Source organism: Zootoca vivipara, chromosome 1 (genome assembly GCF_963506605.1).
Source record: "Zootoca vivipara chromosome 1, rZooViv1.1, whole genome shotgun sequence".
Classification (NCBI taxonomy): domain Eukaryota; kingdom Metazoa; phylum Chordata; class Lepidosauria; order Squamata; family Lacertidae; genus Zootoca; species Zootoca vivipara.
In genome coordinates, this window is record NC_083276.1 from 122,513,054 (window position 1) to 122,538,657 (window position 25,604).

A 25,604-nucleotide genomic window follows, 5' to 3' on the forward strand; every position below is an offset into this window, starting at 1 on the left:
CTTTATGAGTACTTACCCTAGCAAGGTAACTCTGAATGTGGAAATGAAGCCAAGCCAATAAGATGGCCTGTAGCTATGGGCAGAAGGGTAAAGGCTTCCCAGCATCCCTATCTTGTTCTGGCCTGGCTTTGTTTTCTTTGGTGCCAACTTCCTCCTTTACCCCTCTTCCTCCCTTGTCTGCTTTTCCCTTGGTTCTCTTTGTTTCTTCTCTCTGCCCCCCCCCCAGTGTTCCTCAAACTCCTGCCTACTTCAGCCTCTTCACACTTCTACCCTTTTCTATGCCTCCTGTAAGCTTTCTGGGCATAAGATGCTTCTATTCAAAGATGCTGTATGAAAGATATATTTAAATTCCCCTCTTAATGGCACCCTTATTGAACCAAACGCCCAAGCCCAGCCTTCAGCATGGCTTTCCCCTCCACATTGTTTCCTATATGAGGCTGAGGGTTCCTTCCTAAAGGTTATAAGCACTCTCATGCCTTTTTTCTCCCCCGCCTGTTCTGCTTTTATGATGTTGCCTCTCCTCCTCGCATCCGGGAAACAGCTTAGGAGGCAGTAGGACCCATGCAGGACCTTCCTCACAAACTTGGGTCTCCCAACTGTTTTGGGACTACAATTCCCATCATTCCTGACCTCAGGTCCTGCTAGTTAATATATATATAATATAATAATTTTATTACAGTCAAAGACCAGCTCGAAAAGCACAACTGGGACAACTTTCACAAGAATAAAAAATACATTTAAAACATTGTAGAACAACAGCTTAAAGATTAAAATCTGAGATAAACGCATATACACACAAAGACCAAAAATTTGGGCTACCATAAAAATTGGCCCGGCCACTATGGAGGCCGACTATGACTTTTCCTAGTGAGCTAATTTGTTTCAGGGGTGGTCTGCGCCTGCAAATCTGCGCGCAGAATCTGGCGATCATCTAGGTCGTCTTGTGGTCTTTGCCTAAGAGGAGAGAATTGAGTTTAGACTAATCCGAAAGGTTAGCAAGCCTCTCCAGCTGAGGGTCAATGGTATTTCTGCGTATCTCATCATAAAAGGGACATCTAGAAAATAAATGTTTGGGGCTTCCTATTTCCCCTAATGGGCAGGCGCAAAGTCTCCGAGCATACGGGACTTTTCCAAATGATCCTTCCAAAACTGGTGGGGGCAAGGCCAGGCTTCTGGCCACTAGAGTAAAGGTCCTTGTGTTTCTTGATGCGAGAAAATAAGAGGTATGCTGCCGGGGACGCAACATATCTCTCATTTTCTACAATTATATAATCGGGGGACCTCAAGCAGCCCTGTTGTCTCTCTGTGTCCTGCTAGTTAAGGATGATGGGGGCTGTAGTCCAAAAACATCTGGAGACCCAAGTTTGGGAAACCCTGGCCTAGATGCATGGGTCCCGTTGGTTCCATTACTTCTCAGTTACAAACTGGTGTTAGAAAGTGTCGCATAGTTAAACATTGAGCCAGATGCTGTCGGAAGAAGCAGCACTGCCATTTCGGGTCTCTTCCCCCCTTTCCCCTGCAACATGTAAAACTAAATATTCCATCACGGTGTGCAATTCTCTGACATGCAGATAACTTGTCACAGGGGATTTTGTGTTTGGCAGCAGCTGTAGGAGTGATTTACCTGCTCCCACTTCCAGCTTCCATTCCATTCTGCAGTGTGTTGGTTGTGTCCAGAGCTATAGATCAAGCCATTCTCCTCTTCTCCCCCCCCCCCGCCCCCCATACTACCAAAAAAGACTCTTCAGAGGATTGGAGAGATCAGTTGACTACCGGGGGCAATACAGGGCCACAGTAGAAGGTGTGATCGCTTGAAATCAAGGGGACAGGGAACCTTGAACAGCTGCAAGCACAAGGTCCCACATATTTTCTCTCATCCACGGTAGCCATGTGAGACACCAAGTACACAATGATCTGTAGCACCCCCTGGTTTCTGGAGAGGTTGGTACATAGCTGCCAAGTTTTCCCTTTTCTCGCGAGGAAGCCTATTCAGCATAAGGGAAAATCCCTTTAAAAAAGGGATAACTTGGCAGCTATGGGTTGGTATGAGAGGGTGCGAGGAGGGGAAAGGAAAGATCTTGCTTACACATGGTTGGCTACCTCTGAAGGTCTGTTTTAAGTGTCGTTTTTCAGTCAGCTTCATAAAATGCACGCCACCATTTTCAGGGTAAGTGGGAGTTCTGAGAAGCTAGCATGCAAGAGGAGCTTTCAAATTGGTTCATGCTTTGTGATAATTACAGCTATACATTTTAAATCCTAGAAGGGTTGCTTGTCCCCAAGGAAAGGCTCATGTGCTGTTGTTGGGACAGAGTAAAATGCTGGGAGGAATTGTGACAGACAGAGGCAATGGATGCAGCCATTCCAGGTGGTGTCAGTTCTCTGCCCAGAATTTTCAGTGGTGAGACCCCAGAAATCTTTACTGGGTTTGAAGTAGGCGGCAAAACCTGGCGTTCTGTATCCCGCTTATTCTAGGATTTACCCTAATGAAGCTTTTTGGGTAGAGTTAAATTTGCACTAAGTATTGTAACAAGATTACAGTCTGACCCCGGAGATTACTTCTACGGTGTATGTAATCAAAATCATACGGATTAAAAAATAATAACGGCAACGACAAAATCCTGTCGTGCAGATGGTGAAAAATGCATCATGATGGTTTGCATTTCAGATCTCAATTTATAGTAGGCACATTTTGCTTAAGAGAGAGTTTCCTTCCTTTGAACAGTAACCAATTACTTTTAATGTTCTTTTGATGTCTTTAAAAGCTTCCTGACGGTTTTTTCTTTTTTTCCCCCCCTCTCCACTTCCACAGCCTGGATTTGTGGCATCATTTCTATCACAGTCATTAGCCTGCTGTCCTTGCTAGGTGTGATCTTGATTCCTATCATTAACCAAGGGTGCTTCAAATTTCTCCTCACCTTCCTGGTTGCTCTTGCTGTAGGAACAATGAGCGGAGACGCGCTGCTCCATCTGTTGCCACATGTGAGTTCTAACCCATCCCTTGCACTTCTGTGTGTCTTCCCTTTCCATCGAAAGCTCCTTAAGCACTTGCAAAAGCATCCACACATTTAACTCGTGTTGCCTCCGCTAACTTGTCTGCTGATGGCGGCTTTCCGAAAAGAAATGAATAAAAACAAGAGTAGATCAGCCTTTCCCAACTGCCTGCTTGATGTTACGCTGCTGCAGTTTCTCATTGGCCCCAACCAACATTGCCAATGGTCAGGGATTCTGGGAAATGTAGTCCAACAGTTTCTGGTTGGGGGAGGCTGGAATAGGGACATAGGAACCTGCCTTACACAGAGTCAAACCTTCGGTCCATCTAGCTCAGTATTGACTACAGGCAAGGAATCTTCCCACTACCCAACCTGGAGATTCCTGGGAATGGACCTGAGACGCTCTGAATGCTCTACCCATGACTGGTGGCCCTTCCAAGATGGACCCTCAGGCTGATCTAGAGCAGAGCACTCTGTGTGCGAGAGGGAAAGAGAAACCTGATATTTCTTTTCTGCTTGCAAAGGGCAACACGACGCATCTTGTAGATCTGGCTTTTTACTTTGGAGGGTGCTCACCGCATGTCTTTCTCTTCCCCGCCCTTAGTCGCAAGGGGCGCACAACCACAGCCACGAGGACCACGAGCACAACCACGAGCACCAGCATCTCCATGGCCATTCCCACGGCAGCGGAGAAGCGGTCCAGGGCTTCCTAGAAGAGTATGATGCTGTGCTGAAAGGGCTGGTGGCCCTGGGCGGAATTTACCTCCTGTTCATCATCGAGCACTGCATACGAATGTTCAAGCACTACAGCAAACAAAGGGTATGTTTTGACAGCTCTTCCGTGCTCGTGTGCAATGAAGATGTGGGGAGGAGTAGATCTGAACTCTTAAAAACAATCCCATTAATGGAAAGTGTGCAAAATTGCCTGCTGACTTAGTCTAGCCAATAAAATTGAATTCTGGCAGGTATCCAGGTTTGAACAGCCAGCAGAACCCAATGGACCCAACAAAGATTTTGTTGCCATTGACCCTACACTAGGTTCTGTTAGCAACCAAACAGACCAGTTACTGTATATGTGACACTGAATCACACCACTGACCCATCTAGTCCAGTTATAATTGGCCCTGACTGGTGTGACAAACCTCGCTTCTCCATTACTAACAGAGTGCTGAAGGAATTTCAGTTGTTCAAACAACACACTGTTCCTCCTTCCTCCCAAATAAATTCTCTTTTTATATGGGGATGTTAGTCTATAGAGTATCTTTCCAGATAACGTGGCTCTGTATCCTTAAAAACTCCAGGCAAATTTTACAGGAACAATCTTGTGCGCTCAGTAAGGTTTCCCTCTCAACTCAGGTTCACCTCTGCAGCTGTTTGCCTCAGCACTTTAGCTACTTTCTGGCACTCTTTCCCTCCACTTGCCTTCTCTGTGCGTGACTTTGAGATGCAAACTATCCACCTGCTATCCAGGCTTAGTTTTATCTCCACTCTTCAGTCACCACCTTTTTGAGTTTAGATACGTTGCTGGATTAAGGAGGAACATCCAATTTGACACAACATAGATGAAAGCTTTATTTAACTGGAGAACATGTATATTTCCTTATGATTTCATTTGTTTAAACTTTTAGTTCATAGTATTCAATTATTCCATAAAACTAGTACATTCGATTAATCCTAGTATCCAACCAAACCTCCCACTTTCCCATTCTATCTCTCTCACTCCCTCGTCCCTCTTCTTCCCTCCCAACTGTCATTAACCGCCATTCCCTCCTTATAGAATGTCCCTAACCCCGCCCCCATAATCATGTGCTGTCACTCAAGGTAGGAGATGTATTAACCCTTTTTCTTACAGGTGGAAACCAAAATATTTCCTACTAGGGTAAGTTCGTCACAACTGGCAGCTGCTTTCTGAGTTATGAAATACAGACCATCTGACCTGGGTTTCTTTAAAGCGAAGGCGCCGGAGGTTGATGTGTGACTTTCGGCGTAGAAATCCCATGCTCTTCAACTGAATGGTTGTGGATCCAGCGTTTTTAACATCCAAACTTGGCAATATGCAAAAAGCTCTTCCTGTGAATGTTTGGAAACATTTGAAAATGACTTGAATGATGAGTATCTGTTTTAAAGCTTCTTCTTTTTTAAAGCTAATGTGTCTTTCTGGAATGATGCCCAGTGAGACAAGCAAACAACAGTCTGTGCAGGAAGTATTAACTTTCCATCCTTTTTAAAAATAGAGCAAGATATCCAACCTCACTCAAGGAGAGTTGTGCCTTGGAAGCGAACACACTCCATTCCGGAAGTCCGTTTGACTTCCAAAGTGTCCGTAAACCAAAGCACGGCGTCCGATTGGCTGCAGAAAGCTCCTGCAGCCAATCGGAAGCCCCGTCAGACGTTTGAGTTCCGAAGAATGTTTGCAAACCAGAACATTCATTTGCGGAGTTCAGGGGCCAAAACATCTGAGTACCAAGGTGTTTGAGATCCAGGGTACGACTGTGCCTAGAAGGTATATTGCTCTTTTCCCAAGGTCCCTGCCTCCCGATTACTGATTGAATCACTGACTTTGGTATGGGGGCAAGTCTAGATTTCACTCGTTTTTTCCAGCTTGACTGCCTCACACTCCTCAAGACAGGGTAGTCAATGCCGTGCCCTCCTGACATGCCTGGGAGTCCCCAAACCCAACACCACCACCCCCAACCTGCATGGCCGGTAGCTGGAGAGTATGCTACAGCCCAGCAACATCTTGAGGGCACCACGTTGGTTACCCCTTGCTCTGTGTAACACCCCTGAGGAGTAAAGTTTCTGCTGCAAGGGAAGATGAACGCTCTGCTCCTTTCCTGTGTAAATTCTCTTGTTTTGTATTGCTTTCAAGAGTCTTATTCATCTCCTCCACTAGCACTTGGTTACCAAAGAACCACCCTACTGCTTACCTATTTGTGGTTGCACCATGTTCTCCCAGGCTCCCGGTTTAGTTTTTCGTTCTTGTCAGGGGCTAATTGTCTGGTGCCCTCACGGTTTTATCGCACCTAGAAACTTATAAGGTGGTTATGGGCATTGAAGCCAAAGAGGGTCTGTCCTAGGAATTTGCCTGCTTCAGAACCAGCTGTAGCAGCAAACAGTTGTGTGCAAGGGTGTTGTGAAGGCGTCAGCCCCGAGAAGCTGGACAGACTTGATTTGTTCTCCCAGAGGGTAAAGGGATTGGGATTTAGACTGTCAGGAGCTCAGGCGGTCATAAGATGGCTTGCGAAAGAGGAGCAGCTTCCCCAGGCAGGCTTGTTACTATAAACCCAAACTGCTGGGATCAGAGAGTGTTCAACATAGGAGGGAGCTGCCGAAGCTGATTTGTCTTTACATGCGTTTGGTCTTTTACAAGTTGAAGGAACTATTAAATAAAAAAGAGAGAGAAAGCTGCTGTGTTACAATTCCCTGAAGGGGTGTGTGTATGTGTTTAAGTCAAATTAGCCTGATTTCTAAGTTATGGGTATGTGTTACATTTTTGTCTTCCTTTGAACATTTGCCTTTTAATTAATTTTTATTTGACTAGAACTGGGGCAAATCCCAACAGCTTGGTCACCTGGGCCTTTTGTTCAGGGCGTAAAGAACTTGAAAAACGTTTCATTTGACCTTTCAATGTTCTTCCTTTGACAATACAAGTACAGTCGTACCTTGGAAGTTGAAACGAATCTGTTCCGGAAGTCCATTTGACTTCCAAAACATTCAGAAACCAAAGCATTCAGAAACCAAAGTCGGACGTTCGACTTCCAAAGAAGTTTTGCAAACCGGAACACTCACATCCGGTTTTCGATCGTTTGGGAGCTGGTGTTCAGGAGCCGAGGTACAACTGTACAAACTAAAAAGACTTACTGCTGCCTTATTGGAGGGGCGGGGACGGGAATCTGGTAGTTTTCAGTATCCCAATTTGAAAATTGGAGAAATGGCAGTGAGAGTTCTCCTAAAATAGCCTTCCCTGAACCTGGTGCCCTTCTGATATCATTGGGACTCCTGACACCCATCGTCCCTAACCAGTCTGCCTAAGGGTCAGGGATGAGGTCATTCAACACCAGGTTGCAGGAGACTGTCCTGTACAGTGAGAAACACAACAGGAGAATAAACCCTTCGCAAGATAGAGGGCACAGCTCATCGCCTTGTCTCATGTTCACAGTTCAAGATCCCTGTAAGCAGGGATGGGGAATCCATGGTCTTCCCAGATACGTTGCTGGACTCCCATCATACCTGACCGTTGGGCCAAGCTGGCTGCGACAAGATGGGAGTTGCAGTTCCAACAGCACCCGGAAGTGCACAAAGGCTCACCATTCCTGTTGCAGACCATCTCCTGAGTCCCTCTTCTCTCCTCTCCTGCAGCCAGAGGTGCTTCTGGGGCACTTGAAACACAGCACTTGGTCATTGCCCACAGGAGCACAATTAGCCTGTGTGCTGGGAACCCAGGGAATAAAAATCCATTGGCTATCATGCGTACCTGAATATGCAAGCCTCGTGTTATCATGAAAGGAAACGCCTGTTGTGGTTTGCCCAGTGCAGGAGCAGCAAATCCAGCGAGGAGGAGGAGATTTCCCCTAGAAAATCAGAGGAATTCCCTCCCACATGCACAGAGCTGCATAGGAGGGGAAGAACTGGGCTGATTTTAAAAAATCGAAGCACCTTTATTCATGGGGAGAAAATGTAGGCAAATAATATTTGCAAGGGATGTAGCTGCAGGATTTGCGTGAATCTGAGAAATGAGGTGCATTGGGCAAATCAGTGGCTGAGCAATTTTAGCATCAGTGGTGCAGAGTACGTATATTATTAGGGGGGGGTGCAGCATTGGTTGGTCATTGTGCCTTGCAGGTCTTCACATGTGGTTTATGCCTTTCTTCATCGCCATCCCTGTTGTTGCAGGTAAATCATTAATTGCCAGGTGCCTTCTTCCCCCCCCCTTCCTTTCACCTCTTTCAGACTAAACAGAAGTGGTGTAAGAAGAAACAGAAGGTCGATGATTCGCCAATTGGAAGGAAACTTTCAGATCATAAGCTAAATAGGCCGGATGCTGACTGGCTTCAGCTCAAGCCTCTAGCAGGTAAACCATTCATTATCAGCCTGTCTGTGTTCACACGGCCTTTGCAAAGAGACAACTGTGTTGTACAACCATTAATCCGGCCTAGTGGCTTAGTATCTCCCTCCTTCTCTGTCTCAACCTTAATCAGTAAATCTCCTTTAATTGATGACTAGAGCTGTCACCTGATAAAGGAATACTAGCTGAGTAATCTTACAAGTTCCAGCCCATTAATTAAATCAATTAAATATGCATAGATTTGCATTCTTTCTTCATTTTAGGCGATGTACGTACATGTCACAGTGGGGGCACCATTTTGGAAGAAGTGTTCTTTAACCTTTTTTCCCTTCAGAATTTTATTGAATTTTTTATTTTATTTTTATTTTTTGCTGCTCAATCAACTGATTCACTGGTTCTCAACCAGTGTGCTAGAGCTAGGGATGATGGGAGTTGTAGTCCAACAACAGCTGGAGATTCAGATTTGGAAAACACTGCTGTAGCCCATCTAGGCTCTCACCTTGAGTGGTATGAATTGCTACCCACAGGTATTCACAGCAGGAACCTCCCCAGCCCCCTGTTCATCAAAACAGCGGAGGAATGGAGTGGGAAAGAAAGAAAAAGAGGGTAGCAATGAGGCACTGCTGGTGTCTCTCCCAATTCTGACAAAACCCGCAGCCCTCGAGGTTGCTAGAGAAGGACATGCAGATGGATTTGCTGGTCTCCCTCTCTATCTCTCTTCTCCCCAGCCAGAAGCAGCAGCATTCAGGGTCCTCCATTCAGGGATTCGCCTGAGCTTATTAATGAAAACAAACGCAGAGGCAGGTGGCGCTTTGTACATGTGCACTTTAGCACTGTTGATCTTTAGTATATAAAAGAGTTTTATCATCTCATCCGTGCAGCTTTTCTCTTTTCATACATGTCCATGTGTGCATGCACAAACACACAAGAAACTTTGCCAGCCACAGTTTCTTGGCTAAAATAAGCCTGCCCGTAAGTTGCCATTCGTGGTTACCCTTGTTGTGCTGTTATATGTTGCTGTCAGGGCTGATCTTCAAAAAGTACACTGCCGAAAGGCTACAAGATAGGGACTGGACCTCTTTAGCACCCGATGTGCATGCTAAGTGCTGCAGGTAAGTATTGGCGACATCTCTGTCTTAATCAATGCCCCATTGTCACCCCTAATTAAGTCACTCTGTTTCTCTGGCTCTTTTGACACAGGAGCAGATGACTCTGTTTTATCCGACGATCGACTTAATGAAACCGAACTAACTGACCTGGACGGCCAGCTTGACTCGCTGCCAAAGACCTTCCTGTCCGCAGAGGAGGAAAACAGTATGCTCCACTCCCATAACAATGTATCCCATGGCGCCCAGGAGAACGATCTCCCCGACGTGGAGTACGAAAGCAACCACCGAGAGGATAAAATCGTAGCTCGAAAGCACAACCACATTTGGTCCCACAAACACTCCCACCATTCTCATGGACACTGCCAGTCCGGCAAAGACCTGAAAGACACTGGAATAGCAAACATAGCCTGGATGGTAATAATGGGAGACGGGATCCACAATTTTAGCGACGGGCTGGCCATTGGTAAGTGCTTTGGGGTGTGTTCTTTGCCGCTAGCTATACTGCATAAGATACAGTAGCATGATAGTATTGACGACTAGTGCCTAAAATAGCTAGGCTCTCTACAGAAAATTCGCAAATGAAACGGGCTTTGTTTTCATTGAGGAGGAAGGGGGAAGAAGGGATCTGCTGGGAAGAGGGAAGGTTCTGCTTGGAGAGAGGGGCATGGGCTTGTTGAAAGAAACATCACCACTGAGGTGGGTAGTGTGCATTTTTATCGGGGAGCAAGATGGAATCTTCCTGATAATTGTTACCAATGGAGGCACCTCCCTTTGTGGAGGTTCTTCTGATTCTTCCAGCCCCAGCAACTGACCACATAGCTTGGACCTCCGTAAATTTCATCAGATCTCGCATGGAACAGGCACTTGCATTTCAGCCGGCCCAGCACAAGCCAATCCAAGGAAGTTAGCTGTGTGGTGTTGCTGGCCGTATCAGTCCCTTGTGAGTCAAAGGGACAGGAGCCTTAAGACTACTTGAAAACAAGCTTACAGAAGTAGCAGTGTGTTAGCAGCCCACCTGCACGCACCTGTGCTAATCCTTTGATCTGAAAACAAACAAAACAAACCCAGCCCAATTCTTTCAATTTGCAAACTCAGCCCTGTGATTCTTACCTGTGATAGGCAACCAAACCCACTGGCTATTTAGGTGGTCAGCCTTAGCTACCCCAATCTGATATCTCAGACAAGTCGAAAAACATGTTATATCTTCTTAATCTTCCTTGCTATATATCCCACGTGGAGATGATTAAATTGTTGAGAGTCATTCTGCTTTCAGCTGCCATTCCTAGCATTTCGAGCGCGCCATTTGTTTTATTTTATAAAAATTATGTGCTGTTTGATTTTTTTAAAAAGCGATTTTACAAAGAGGGGGAAAGAAATCAAAATGATTGGTAAAAACAGATAAACACAACTATTTAAAAACATTTTTTTAAAAACCCTTAAAAGCAGCAACAAAGTATGAAGGTCTTAAACCACATACCAGCACTCTACATATCCAGGTAGGCTTTTCTAAACAAATGTTAGCAGGTGCCCCAAAAGAGCACAATGAGGGCAACCTGCCTGGAATCAGTAGACAGGAAACTGCAAAATACTCAAAAGATCGATTTCTTACAAATGCAGAATGAGTATTATGTGGCATCTGTAGCAGTGCTGGTTCCGCAGGTTAAAGCAGTCGAGTCAGCATATATGGGGCAAAGCGATCTCGCAGGTAAACTGGTGCCAGGTTGTTAAGGGTTTTATATACTAACAGGAGCACCTTGAACTTGGCCCCAGTAGCAGATCGGTGGCCAGTGCAGGGTTTGCAAGCTGACCAAGGTATCACTCTTGTTGTGTGTCTTTGTTTTCATCATGTTTGATACTCTCTTGGTCTGACACACCAAAAGAGAACGTTGCTTTTGGTTTGTGCCACAGAGAAGTCACTAAGGCTACAATCCTAGACCCCACTTACCTGGGAAGAACCGAGTGAGACCGAGTTTTGAGCAGACAGTGCGCATGGGATTGCTCTGTAAGATAGGAGCTGGCTTTTAAGCCTGAATTTCAGATGCAGGAGGAAAGGGTCAAAGAGCCAACCGCGCCCTCTTTGGTGTTCTCATCTATTCATATTTTCCCAGATTCCAAAGGCAGTGCAGTTCCTTTCTTTAAACATAGGATGGTACATTTAAGAACAGATATTCAAAACACAGCTCCTGCGGTTAACATTACAAAATCTCGGGACAAAGAAAGCTCTCATTTATTGTCTCTGCTGATGGATTTGCTTAAAAATAACCAATCTGAAAATAACTGTTCCTTTGTTGCGTTTTGTTTTGTGTTTCCCCTCTTGCCCCCTCAGGAGCAGCTTTCAGTGCTGGCTTGACCGGAGGAATTAGCACATCCATAGCAGTATTTTGTCATGAGCTTCCCCATGAATTGGGTAATCAGTTAATCTCATGTCAGCTGTGCATGCTTTTGTGATGGAAGAATTTTTTTCATATTAAAAGATTTGATTGTTTGCGTAGCCAAAAATGTGCAGGGTATATCTGGCGATGCAGCTATAGCTGACACAGCTGCGTTTGTTTATGTAGTTCTCCCTGGGAGGGGAAGGGGGGTGCTGTGCGTTTCCCACCACCATTTGAGCCCCCAGAGGATCATCTAGTCCAACCCCCTGCAACATGGGAATACGCAGCTCTCTCTCACACGGGAATCAAACCTGCATGTCTTGGTGTTATCAGCACCATGCTCAAACTGATGAGCTATCCAGGTTCATATTAGTTAAGGTTCCGCAACTTGTATGTGTTTTAGCGAATTATCTCAGAAAGGTCTGGAACAGAAAAGTAAAAGTCACACATTGGCCCTATGAACCAACCATTGCATGCTCAGAGGTCTCCAGGTGACTAGTAGCAGCTGTCAGAAATCTGCAGGCAAGATCTCCCATTCTCTTGCTCACTTCTCCTGGCTTCTTTTATTTGGTCCTGGGAGAAGCAAAGCACTGCTAAGAGTGTGAGTGAGTGAGTGAGCAACTCCTGCTAAGAGAGCTCATTGGAAAGAGATATTTTAGTAAGTACCTATGGGGGCGAGTCTTGCAGCCAGATGCTGCTACAGGAACCTGGAGGCTTCTAAATTGTGGCGGTTCATAGGATGCCACGTGAACCAGGCCATGGATGGTTGCTTATGATGTGGAAACATCTTGTCATTGATGTGGATGCAAGCACGTTCAGAGGTCTGTGGCCGGCAGTCTGCTGAATTTGGGGGATTGGTGATGCCTGTTAAACGAAACTTGAACATTGGTTTCATTACAGCTTAAAATGGTGATGCTATACAATCATACCTTGGTTTTCGAACAGCCTACTTCTCAAAGGTTTTGGCTCCCGAACGATCGAAGCCCAGAAGTGACTGTTCCGGGTTTCGAACGTTCTTTTGGAAGCCAACCATCCGACGGGGCTCCCGTGGCTTCCAATTGGCTGTAGGAGCTTCCTGCAGCCAATCAGAAGCCGCGATTTGGAAGTCGAACGGACTTCTGGAATGGATTCCATTCAGCATCCAAGGTATGACTGTATCCTCTTACCAATTCATGTTGTTAGCCAAGCCCTTGTAGAGACACCTGTTTCCCTCTGCTTCTGGCTTAGAATGACCTGGAGCATGGGGGACCCCTGCCCAATCATGTGCCTCGGGGACAGCAGCGCTCATTATCTCATTTCAAAGTTTCTATGTTCTCTCTAGCTGCTTTTCTTCTCCACTGCCAGTGAGCACTTCCACCCTGACCGCTTTATTGAGGCTCTGCTCTCTATTCCATTCTCAGTCCAAAGGGCTTATGGGATTGCAAGAGGAGGGATGAATTGATCATGTCGCAGACTTAAAAGGACGCCGGCCAGCTTTGCCCCTTTGGAATAAAACAGGGATTTTTTTAAAATAATAATAGAAGAACGCCAGTAGCTCGGACCTGCTTATTTTTCATCCAACTGTTTTGCCCATACAGCAGGCATCAAAATTACACTTTTGCATTTCTTTAAGCAAAGATTCCCTGAACTTTTTTTGTGATCCCATTGTCGTTCTGTCTCTCTTTCTGTTTAGGGGACTTTGCTGTGCTTCTGAAAGCAGGCATGACTGTGAAACAGGCCATTGTTTACAACCTCCTCTCAGCCTTGATGGCTTACGTAGGAATGCTAATAGGGACAGCTGTGGGACAGTACGCAAATAACATCACCCTGTGGATCTTCGCAGTCACTGCCGGCATGTTCCTCTACGTGGCCCTGGTGGATATGGTAAGACCCAGGCTACTTTGCATTGTGTGCAGACACCACAGCACTGCAGTAGCTTAATGAAACTAAACAATCTAGGAGTAGTTGGTGCATGGTGTGCTAGAGGCCAGCTGCAGGTGCTCCCTTTAGCAGAGGTGAGGGGCCTGTGTCCTCCAGATACTGCTCTCTGTGACTGTTGGCCATGCTTGCTGGGGCAGAGGGGAGCTGGGGTCCAGCAACCTCTGGGAGGGTGACACAGGTTCCCCCACTCTGCCCTGTAGTCCCCCCTCCCTTTTGAATTAACTCCAACCACTGCCTAGGTCTCCTCTTTCCATTAGGTCAGCAGTAGGGGAGCCACTTCAGCAGAGCTCTCTCCCGTGGAAGATCCTAAACCTTAGGTTGCGTGGAGGAAATCGCGCTGCTTCGCTGACTCCCAAGACAGAGGAGATCGGGTGCCGTGAGGGGTAGAGCTGGGCAATATATTGGCAAATGGCCTGATATATGGCGTTCAGACATTTTGAGTTGGCAAAATACAGTCGTACCTTGGAAGTCGAGTGGAATCCATTCTGGAAGTTCGTTCGACTTCAAAATCACGGCTTCTGATTGGCAGCCAGTTGGAAGCCCCGTCGGGACGTTTGGCTTCCAAAAATAGTTTGTAAACCGGAACAGTCATTCCAGGTTTGTGATGTTCAGGAGCCAAAGCGTTCAAGAACTAAGCTGTTCAAAAATCAAGGTGTGACTGTGCATCCCGCCAACTCAAATTGCCTGCAGACGACAAAGGTGCAGGCAGGCAAACAGAGCCTGAGAATGTTCCAGTGCAAGTGCCGGTTTGGGCTCAATCTGCCTGCCTGCACCTTTGAAGAAGCCCAACCCTCCATCACATTTGAACTGGAGCACCATGGGGGCTCGCTCATCAGTGGGGTGGGAGGCTTCACGCCCCCTCCCCCAGCTGGAGAGGTATCAGGGCTTGCTCAGCTGGGTGGCAGGAGGCTTCACAGCCCCCCCCCCCAAGCTGAGCAGTTTAATGAAGCCCCCACCAGCTGGAGTGGTACGCTATTTAGCTGCTGATACATTCTTCTTCCTCTTTGGCGATCACTTGTAGCCGAATAAGATTGTCCTCCATAAACACAGTTTTAACAGCGAGTCTGCAAGTGACTGTGGAGGCCAATTCTGGATCCACACATTCTTCCACAGTGGGGACATAGGTTTCTGGGCAAGAGTTGATCATGGTGGAATTTAAAGACATTCTGTAACGAGGTTTTAACAAGATGAAGGGCTGGTGCAGACATGGGGGGGGGGGCAATTCTCTTAACCATGATTCAGCAGCTTCCATAACCATGATTCAGGTTATGCCTTAGAGAGGAATATACTAAACCAGGCATAGGCAAACTGGGCCCTCCAGATGTTTTGAGACTACAATTCGCATCATCCCTGACCACTGGTCCTGTTAGCTAGGGATGATGGGAGTTGTAGTCCCAAAACATCTGGAGGGCCCAGTTTCCCTATGCCTGTACTAAATCATGGTTCCGGCTAATTGGGTCCTCCACTCTAAACAATTTAAACAACCCTTAGCTCAGGGAGGAAGCAGGAGCACACAATCCTCTTGCCCACTTCTGTCTCTCTATCCTCAGAAAGTGGTGTGGCTTTGACTTTAAAGAGCCATACTTTTTCTTCCTTTCAGCTTCCAGAAATGCTTCACGGGGACGGAGACGACGAAGAGCACGGCTACTGTCCCGTGGGCCAGTTCATCCTCCAGAACTTAGGTCTTCTCATGGGATTTGCCATTATGTTGGTGATTGCCCTTTACGAAGACAAAATAGTGTTGGACATCCAGTTTTGACCATTTCCAGTACTCCGCTGTGGTTAGCGACGACGTTACTGTATGGCTTCAAGTCTGCACTGTTGTACTGTATGCACATTCGTCCCCAGGCAAAGCAGTGGCACGAGCTGCTTCACAAGTAACAGTATTCTGGTGTCTGCATAAACAAGCTCCGGGTTTTTTTAGCTCAAACAAACAAACAGGCAAAAAAAAAACCCAATTGAATGCAGCTCAGCTTCCCAAAGGTAAGATGTAGATTTTTAATCAGGCAGTGTTGGAAGCAGGAAACATAAACGTCATGCCCAGGATGCTATTAGCAAGTGTGTTGTTTTTCCAGTTTGCCACTGCAATGTGCAGCAGAAGTCGGATCCCTTGCTGACAAAAAGCCTTTCAGGTTATACTTGAGCAAATGTTGAATAGCCAGTCCAAGAGTTACATGTCATTGTCATCCTCTACAGCTGGCCCCTGGGCCTTGTTGCAGCGTTTGAGTTGGTTCCTCCCCCCCCCCCCTCTCTCTCTCTCTCTCACACACACACACAGTCTGGCAATGCATGACTGGAGAGCATTCTAGGTGGGGTGCATTTATTAAAAAACACCATTTTCAAAAACGGTTTCAAGCATGCTGTTCAGGGGTTGCCTTAGGGCAGTATGAGCAATGCACTGTTCCATGACCCTTGCATTTGCTCCAGGCCTTGTTCCCCAGTAACGTCCGCTGTTTTGCACCGTGCTGAATGGTTGGTGACCAAAGTGAAATTGTGTATTCGTCTGGGTCAGGCACTTCTGTTTACTGGTCCTTGCCAATCCCCTAGTCGGTACGATGTCTCAAGAAGACGTTCATGCCTGCAATCGCTGCCATGCACTCTGTTAGCCCAGCAATGTTGTTTTTTCAGCTCCCTTGGGAAAGAAAACTGAAAATCCACAAGTCTGTCCCCTTGTATGTCAGCCACACAAAGCGGTACTTTTGTCCTTTCGAAGCCCAAGGAAGCAAATCTCTGCATTGGGGGCTTTGGGGGCGGGGCCTGTTTCCACAATAGGGCTGAGTTGACAGGTGTTGGATATTTGATGTTGGCTCATAGGTATTTGTTCGCAAAAATGCTGAATGGTTAATGCTGCTTGTGGACTCTTTCTCGACCTTTTGCTGCAGTAGCGTACAGAATGTGTAGCAGTGCTACTTGAAACCTGAACTACTGAGCGGTTTTCTGCTTTGAACGTCTCCCTTCCGTCCTCTTAATGACGCACCTGCATTGGATTTTCTCGGTCATGGCAGCCAAATTCTCTCTCACATTATAACCTTCAAAAAATAATAATAATAATACGCGGAGCTGAGAAGTGCTGATCTGAGGGTCACAGCAGTGGCCCTTGGAGGCAGTCTTGGTAACTGTTTACATAATTCCCCAGAACTCTTTTGAATGTATTCCTTTAATGCCTTGCCACCTGAGCTCAGGAGCACCTGCAGTTGCTGAAAGTTGGGCCTCTTGCTCAGTGTGGGCCAACGTTCGGCATATGCTGTGGTGGCATTGTTTTGATGTTTGTTTGTTTTTGGCACCTTAGGTTGGGGGGTGGGGCTGCTCCTACATTGCTACTGCAACGTGGCTCTTTTCGTAAGGTGGGAACCTGAAGGGCCAGCCCCAATTGACTTCCCATCGCAGACACGCCACCGCCTTGAGAGCTGGAGGAAGGTGGTTGAATTTTGACCACTTCCACCACGGCTGCGGGAACTGCAGAGGGAGCCACTCTGCAGATGTAACGTAAGGAGATGCCCTTTGGAGCAAGGCAGCTGTATTGTTGACTTGGTGCTGCTGCGTGCGGACCGATTGGACAGGCTCAGCCCCAAAAAAAGCCTTAACCTGCAGAAATCAGCTTTAATATTTGATTGTTTAGTGCCAAGTAGCATGTCTTGCCAGGTACAGATTGGTCCGTCTCCTATGAGCTCTGATACTGGGCGCTTGGGAGAAGTGCAGGTCCTTTTCCACTCTGGTGTGACAATAATATAGTCTTAATGGTCGTAACGAAATACGGCAGTTGTTGGGTTTTCTTACAGCATGCTGCTCGGTCTTTGTTCATCTTGGTCTCCCTCTAGAAGCAAAGCAGGATACAGCTGGACTTTTGGAGAGGGGGGAGTTTTTGTCCTTCTGCCCGAGTGGAGGAACTTGGTCAGCAAACTTTTAATGGCCTTCATTCCAAGTGAAAGTGCGCCTTTTCTTTCTGACCCTTCCACTTAATTTATCCAGTCATTCCTTTTCGTGTGACCACCGTTAAGTACTTGGCTTCATGTTGGGTGACTTTTGTCGAGCGGCTTTTCGTTTTTGTGTTAGCTGGGGCAGGGGGAATATCAAGAGTGTTGACTAGTTGGTGGTTCCGAGCCCAAGGCTTGGATCCCCGTGAGTCTGTTAGTGCAGAAAATGTGTTTGGATCATTGGGCCTCTAGGAAGTTGCAAGGGCCACAGCATTGGGGGGTTGCCCTCCTCCCCCTCCCTGGAGATTTATAGTTGAGAATGTCTGGCTGGGAGCCCAAGAGCGAGGCTGATCCTTCCATTGTAATCAATGGGATTTTACACTCTTTTCTCTCTGGCTCGGAACTTGGATGTCATTTTAATTAAAATCTGCCAAGTTGAAATAAAGGGTCGTGGCATTGCTGAAGTGAGATTTTAGTCAGGAAAAATGGGATAAGGGAGGGTTTTTACGGTTTATTTTTGTAATTATGAATAAAGCTTTCTCTACTTCAGGTACAGCCTTTTCTTGATTTTCGCTGGCATGTGCTATAGCGTAATGTTGCCTACCTAGGGAAGCAAAAAAATAAATTAGTGCTCTGTAATAGTATTTTTGGGTTGGTTTTGCTTTTTTTTTTTTTTTGAAAGAGAAAACACGCAGGTCACGTGGAGAAGTGATAGAATTTGTATTTTCCTTCAGAATGGGTTGATCCTCTGCATTTGCTTACATGTGCATGTTACCACTTTGTGAAGAGCAGCCCAGCAGCCATGGCTTCTCCTGTTTTCCCGAGTAGTGAATTCCCAGGACATTTTTGGAACGCGAATGCTTTTAAAAGTCACAATTGGGACAATCGGGATTCCGCTACATTTCTACCTGGCTTCTCCATTCCGTTCTGCTGGGGTCCAGTCTCATTTAAACGTGTACTTGTTGGAGGACATAAATGTTACGTGTCTCTTACGATGCTGTCACTGTGTGACATCCCCATGTTGATCGCACTGCACTCAAACCAGCTGTGATTATTGCTTGGAAAAAAATGCTGTAGGTGTCCTAGGATGCAGTGTGACCTTTTTTATTTCCTTATAGTTGAAACAATGTGATTATGGTCCTGAAAAAAATATTGAGATATCAGCTACTCTTTTTTTGGGGGGGGGGTGTTTTTTGTTATAACAAAATCCATTTTTTAAAAAATAATAAATGCAAAGCTGGAAATGATGACATGCTGTTTTTGTTTATTGTCAACAGTGTTGTTGTGTTCATCTTATGTATGTTCCTTATTCATAAGGAGCGTAAGAAAATAAAATTATTGAGCAAGCAAACGTGGGGTTGGTTTTTTCCAAACTCTTTTTTTTTTAAAAAAACACCTTATTTATTTTTACAAACTCAAAAAGGTATAAATCGGATTTAAAAGTTTCTGAAGTTTTGGCTACCTTTTCCTAGAAGGTAGCAATTAGAATTATAGAAAGTGGTAGTAGGATCTGAGACCTGGGTTACGAGTTAAGCTGGCATAGAAGTGCCACCCCGCGTCCAATCCAGTGGGCCTCTGGCTCGTCCGACGGAAGTATCATTGCAATCACAAAATTGGTGGAGTGGCCTGTGGTGGACAGCGTTCCTCTTCTCTCACTTGTCTTGTATACGGGAGCTATGTAACTGGGTCTTTCCGGTATATCTGATCTTCTACAAGGCTTTAGCCACATCTGTAGCAAAGAAAGAGCGAGTTCTAAGAATGTCTCTCTATCGAGATAGGGGAGAAAGCACTAGTTCTTGTGGCTTCTTCCCCCATACACAAACAGCTCCAGAAATTCACCCAGTGACTCAGACCTGCTCAGAATGAGTGCTAAGCTCTTTCCGTGGGATGCAGGCATTCTTCTGGACTGCTCTGTTGTCCAAATATGAACCAGAAGGAGGAGATAGTCCTGCTGCTATAGCACAATCTCTAGAATTGCAGGTGGGTAGGTCACAATGTGCAAGTTCAACATTAAATTAGGTGTGTTAATTATTGTGGGTTTAATGCCACACATGCATTTTTTTAACCTCTCTGAGACAATTTGTTTCAATGGCGTCAGGTTGCAAAAGACATCAGCATATTATTAGGTGTGTTAATAAGCCCATCACAGCCTGATTCTATACAGAAGTAATATACAGTGGTGCCTCGCAAGACGAAAGTAATTCGTTCCGCGAGTCGCTTTGTCTTGTGATAATTTCGTCTTGCAAAGCACGGTTTGCCGCGGCAAAAAAATCCACCAAAAAAAAATCGTCTTGCAAAGAACGGCCATAGAAAACTTTGTCTTGTGAGTCACCAAAAACATCACAAAACGCTTTCGTCTTGCAAGTTTTTCGTTGTGCAAGGCATTCGTCTTGCGAGGTACCACTGTACAATGAGTTAATGCCCTATAAGCGTGTGTGGGGACACAGCCTTAATAAAGCTACAAGGTTCTTAATTGATGATTATATAAATACTCACCACTGGCATAGTATCATACAGGATTTTTGGATGAGATTCCCCTAGCCTCTTTTTCTTCCTGTTCCAGCGAGCTCCATCCAGGAACAATCCGTGAATAAAGACTCCTATTTATTTGGAAAGAAACACGAAAAGCACATTGGTCATAGACACCAGGCTCATGAAATGGCAAAGCAAAGGCAGACACATATTTTAAACAGGCTGTAGGCTTGATAATAAGGTGTGAGCAGCAAATATTCTTCAAAGAACCCATGAATAGGTTCCTCGCCTTGTGTTGCTCCAACTATCAAAATAGTAAGAAACAATTTTGAGTATTCTCTACACATGAATGGAAGCAGAAACAAGCTGCAGCTCCCCACTGGATGTACAGGTCTATTTACACATGCAAAGGCTCATTGCGAATTAGGATCTACACATAGTGGCTTGAAAATTCCATGGATAAAACAAACGGCACGTGAAATCATGGCCAGCAGAATTCTTGGGTCGCAGACTAACTCTATACAGTCGTGCCTTGGATGCCGAATGCCTTGCAAGTCAAATGTTTTGGCTCCTGAACACCACAAACCTGGAAGTGAGTGTTCCGGTTTGACTTCCGTGGCTTCCGATTGGCTGCAGGAGCTTCCTGCAGCCAATCGGAAACTGCATCTTGGTTTCTGAACGTTTTGGAAGTCAAACAGATTCTGTTTAACTTCCAAGGTACCACTGTAGTTACGCCATCAAAGAGTTGGCCTATTTTATCACTTCTTGCCGCGGATGTGGTTTCTGAATATTTTCTTCAAGTGCAAAGGGCAAGGAGACCAGGGTTCAAATTCCCTGCTCAGTCATCAAGGCGATGTAGGACGAGTAACAACACCGGTCTACTATTTCATAAAACGTATTTCCCGAATATAACCCAGCCTCCTGCATCCAGCTACCATGATGAAGGGCAGGATGCAAAGGTGATAAATCGCCCCGCCCCCCAAAAAAAATTCTAGCGTGGTTAATGAATATACGGTTGCATTCACCATCTTCAGGCGCATGCTTGTACTCCTTGTCTTCCAAGACTTCGTAGTCAAAGCCTAGCAGGTCTATTGGGATTGTGTATTTCCTTGCAAAATTCTGCTGGGCGCCGGTTAAGAAGGCTTGCGTGAAGAAAAACCCAGAAAGCCAAAACATCGGAGGGGTTCCATTCTCGTACCATGTCTGTAGCAACAGCAAGAAGAGAGAGGGTGGGAATGGAGCTTTATATTGCAGCATTAAGAACGCACAGGGCAGGAACCTAGGATGTTTTGAGTCCAATGCTACTACTGCACAGAGGCTTTTTTATTAAAAGTTTTACACCCCTCTGGCTCAACAGGGAACGTGATATGTGCAGCAGGGAAATCTGCAGAAGTCAGCAGTGCAGGGGACCTGCTAGCTCCAGGAACAGACCTTAACAGATGTGTGATTCCAACCGATAAAATCCTGATACTTGAAGGAGACCCTCTCCCCTTTTATACAGGCACATTGGTCTAGAAAGTTACAGGCCCTTTCAGAACTTGCTGCAAACACAGCATGAAACAGAGAGGTTGCAATTAATTGCCTTGCTCTTTTAAAAAAGGCTACATACATTTAAGGCTTACAGCAGCCTTTGATACAGTCTCCATAACCAGACTCTGGGACAGACTACAGGGTACTACTATAGATAGAAGGCTTCTGTATGCAAACACAGCTCTTAGAGTCAGGTGTAGCCGCCTGGGACACCTAACAGACCCCATTAAAACCTTCAAGGGAGTCAGGCAAGGGTGTCTTTTGGCCCCTCTACTATTCAGTTTTTATCTAAGTAACAGTATCCGCACTCAATGACTTAGATCTCCACCCTCCGAAGCTTACAGATCAGCATATTTCAGTCCTGTTATATGCCAATGATGCGTAATCCTATCTAGAACCCCTATTAGACTCAAAAGAGCACTAAGAAAGCTCACAGCCTACTGTGAAACTGAGTTTCTCAAAATTAACTATCAAAAGACCAAGATACTTGCTTTCGGGGAAAACCAAAGCTTAGAAGCTGGGAACTTCAAGGCCACAAATTAGAACAAGTCACAAATTAGAAGTACCTAGGAATGGTGGTACAGGCTTCAGGAACCAACAAACTTCACATAAACTCCAGTGGGAGCTCTGCGGAAAAAACCGCAAACTATTCTTAAATTTTTTAGAGCCCAAGGAGTTTTTTTGTGTCCCCATGGCCCTAAAATTATACAAGGCCTAAACCTTGGCACAGCTCCTTTATGGATCCTTTCTGGGCCCGCCTTCCTCTGCTTTCTCCCCCCTTGAGAGAGTCCAATCCAAACTCCTTAGAGCAGGCACCCCCAAACTGCGGCCCTCCAGATGTTTTGGCCTACAGCTCCCATGATCCCTAGCTAACAGGACCAGTGGTCAGGGATGATGGGAACTGTAGTCCAAAACATCTGGAGGGCCGAAGTTTGGGGATGCCTCCTACATGTCCCCAGATGCGTTTCAAATGCATGGGCCAGACTTGAAACGGGGATGGTGAGAGTGGAGGCTTATATCTGCCTAACATCAATCTACAAATGGCTGACATTGAATCTGCTCCCCCGAGGAATAGCCCCATTGATCCTCTGCGACCAGTTCCAGTCAGGCTGGCAGACAGCAGTCCGGAACACCCTTCAGAAACTGGGTTTTGCCACTCAAGCCCTTCTAAGTCTGGGGTTGGGCCAAGCAAAAATTACTGTTAAGCAAAGAATCATAGACACAACAGGACTGCTCAAGGTGCCCCAACTATAAAATTGGAGAAATCGAGAGAGATAGCCGCACCAGCAGCATATCTTCTTTCTCGTATCCAAAAACGCAAGAAGGGCTTTTACTCTCGCCAGAAGCTCGGCTCTGCCCTTGCCAGTCCTGGAAGGATCCTTTTAAAAAGTCCCATATGCTCAGAAAATTTGCGCCTGTCCATTGGGGGAGATAGGAAGCCCAGAGCACTTATTTTTTTAGATGCCCCTTTTATGAAGAGGCACGTAGAAAGCCCATTGATCCCCTGCTGGTGAGGCTTGCTGACCTCCCGGAAAAGCAAAAATTCGATCTTCTCCTATTAGGCAAAGATCAAAAGACGACCCGGATGATCGCCAGATTCTGTGCACAGATCTGTAGGCGCAGACCACCCCCCGAGCAAAACTAGTTTGTTAGGAAAATCCCCAAACTTTCTTCCTCGGGTGATTCTGGGTCATATCTCTGCGGTAGCTTATCAAAGTTTTTAAGTGTCTATACGCTTATCACATTTATAAATTTTAAATTTACTGTTGTGCAATGTTTTAAATGTTTGTTTTCCTTCTGGGATTGTACCCCCAATTCTGTTTTATAAGCTGGTATCCAACCGTAATAAATTATCTAGCTATCTATCTAAGGCTTATTTCCTGTCAAACCCCATGCCAGGAAACTAGTTTGTGAAGAATGCTGGGAATTGTAGCTCTGAGAGGAATAAAACTGCAGTTCCCATTATACTTGGAGGGTGGGTGGGTTTTAAATGTAAGGTGCATATGCAGCCCTTGGACTTTTATTTAATGCCCTCTGTGGTCTTTGTCAGGTTATAATTTACATTTCCTTCCCAAAAGGAAAAATGCCAACCTATTTTCAAGCATATGCAGCTTGGTCTTCTGCACCTGTGGATTTACTGCAGCCATACACATAACAGAAAGTCTGCAGCTCAAGCCCTGATCCACTTGCCGGAACACTTTTCTTCACTGCCATCTCCTCTCCCCAGAACCAGCTAAACCTTGCAAAACATTTAATATACAGCAATTGCCTTAATGTGTGGACCCAACAAAACTTAACTGCATTTCTTAGCATATGCACTGGTGACCAAATTGCAGTAAAAACAACATGACTGCATGAATTGAGGAGCAGAGGCCCACATAACCTGTGCAATTGTCACTTAGAATCAAGACAGAAAATCGGCATCCCACACGTTGAGTTGTTTCTGGTGGGCTCACCTGCAAGAACTTCAGCCTGGTAAGAAAATCATTCACATAGCTGCCGAGTGGCTTGAGGCTCGGGTAGGACTTACTCATCCACATGCCTGGGATTTTGCCCTTCAACATGCTATTTACCACCTCTTCCAGTTCTGCAGACATCACAACCAGACCCTGGTTGAGATAAGGAGACAGGGAAAAGACATATTAGTGGGCCCCCTTTTTGTCTTCAGTTATTTTTATCGTGCAGTTTTCCAACTGTTAGCAACAAGCTTCCTCAGATCTCAATAGATTTAGCCCCTGTTTCAGGTGCAGCTACTCACAGTCTCGTCAAGTCGGAAACCTTGTGATCTGTCTGAGTTATAAGCTTGTACGCCTGTATTTGAGTCGGCAGGAATTCCAAACATGCGTGAGTGAGTGGGTTTCCAGAGGAGAGGTGGCTCATCCTCGTACCAGCCTGTTTCATTCCTGTGCTAGCCATGGAAGAAGTAAAATCCTTCCCCGTGACCAGCATGGAAACACTGAGCTTGCAAATGATGGGCAGTGAAGCATCTATCATCTGCCAGTCCACTTGGTCAAAGGCATTTTTTTACTAGCCCCCTAAGGGGCTACAGGCTTCCCCTGCTCTCTGGGCCAGCATGGAAACAGAGCAGTAGATCACAGCTATACCACACATTTCAAGCTTATGGCTTCCCCCAAAGAATTATGTGAACTGCAGTTTAATGGTGCTGGGAGTTTTAGCTCTGTGAGGGACAAAATGCCATACCTAAGATTCTTTGTATTATTATTATTTATTATTTATACCCCGCCCATCTGGCTGGGTTTCCCCCACCACTCTGGGCGGCTTCCAACAAATACCAAAATACATTAAAATATCACAGATTTAAAACATCCCTAAACAGGGCTGCCCGTTTCCGAGCACAATTCAAAGTGTTGGTGCTGACCTTTAAAGCCCTAAACGGCCTCGGTCCTGTATACCTGAAGGAGCGTCTCCACCCCCATTGTTTAGCCCGGACACTGAGATCCAGCGCCGAGGGCCTTCTGGCAGTTCCCTCCCTGCGAGAAGTGAGGTTGCAGGGAACCAGGCAGAGGGCCTTCTCGGTAGTGGCGCCCGCCCTGTGGAACACCCTTCAGATGTCAAGGAGATAAGCAACTGTCTTACTTTTAAAAGACATCTGAAGGCAGCCCTGTTTAGGGAAGTTTTTAATGTTTAATGCTGTGTTGTGTTTTTAGTACTTGGTTGTACTAATGGGAGTTGACAGCCACTCTTGCCAGGGTGCTGCAAGTGAACAGGCTCCTTCTCAAAAGGTCCCCTCACCTTGATTGCTTTCTGGATGTTGATGCAGGATTCTCGAATGGTTTGCAGCAATTTGTTAAATCTCCCCATCTCTTGGACTAGCACGGTGTTCATGCTCTGCGTGTAGGTGGTCGGGTATCTCCTCATCGCAGCTTCAATGTGGAAGTCAGCGGGGAGTTTGCTTTGGATGTCGCTCGCCACATCGCGAACAACTTGATCAGATGATTTGGCGCCGGCGCCTGATGCGCGAGACTGTTATTTTTTTGGGGGGGAAGGGTAGCGGTTGATTAAACATTGCAAAAAACCCAAGCGACAGCACAGTTTGGCCCATGAAGCTTCCATTCAGGGTGTATACTGGTCAGAACGTGGCCTTATTTTATTTCATTTTAAATATATTTTTATTAAAGATTTATTAGTTTACAAAAATACGTGCATTGTCTCTTTCTTCAAGTTGTGTTTCCTACAGGTCAGTTTCATTTGTTGTGAGACATCAGTGTTAC

At 45.8% G+C, this 25,604-nt stretch overlaps 2 protein-coding genes across 8 annotated transcripts in view; one reads left to right on the forward strand and one right to left on the reverse strand.

Annotated features, from left to right (window-relative positions):
* The window catches only part of SLC39A10 (solute carrier family 39 member 10), a 48,047-nt gene extending 29,989 nt beyond the window's left edge, over positions 1-18,058 (forward strand). For 3 of the 6 annotated variants that reach the window (XM_035136392.2, XM_035136409.2, XM_035136375.2), the window contains 8 exons: positions 2,810-2,979; positions 3,595-3,810; positions 4,843-4,869; positions 7,941-8,061; positions 9,256-9,627; positions 11,491-11,571; positions 13,209-13,399; positions 15,057-18,058. In XM_035136392.2, the coding sequence (XP_034992283.2) occupies positions 2,810-2,979; positions 3,595-3,810; positions 4,843-4,869; positions 7,941-8,061; positions 9,256-9,627; positions 11,491-11,571; positions 13,209-13,399; positions 15,057-15,215 (1,337 nt within the window). In that variant the 3' untranslated portion in view covers positions 15,216-18,058. The remainder of the gene's footprint in view (positions 1-2,809; positions 2,980-3,594; positions 3,811-4,842; positions 4,870-7,940; positions 8,062-9,255; positions 9,628-11,490; positions 11,572-13,208; positions 13,400-15,056) is intronic. The other 3 variants (XM_035136401.2, XM_035136429.2, XM_035136420.2) reach the window with 2 other exon arrangements.
* A 714-nt stretch (positions 18,059-18,772) lies between these two features.
* DNAH7 (dynein axonemal heavy chain 7) overlaps positions 18,773-25,604 on the reverse strand; it is a 129,826-nt gene continuing 122,994 nt past the window's right edge. For both annotated transcript variants that reach the window (XM_060281450.1, XM_060281453.1), the window contains 5 exons: positions 25,126-25,356; positions 23,829-23,981; positions 20,868-21,045; positions 19,867-19,970; positions 18,773-19,099 (listed from right to left, as the gene is read on the reverse strand). In XM_060281450.1, coding sequence (XP_060137433.1) covers positions 18,893-19,099; positions 19,867-19,970; positions 20,868-21,045; positions 23,829-23,981; positions 25,126-25,356 — 873 coding nt within the window. In that variant the 3' untranslated portion in view covers positions 18,773-18,892. The remainder of the gene's footprint in view (positions 19,100-19,866; positions 19,971-20,867; positions 21,046-23,828; positions 23,982-25,125; positions 25,357-25,604) is intronic.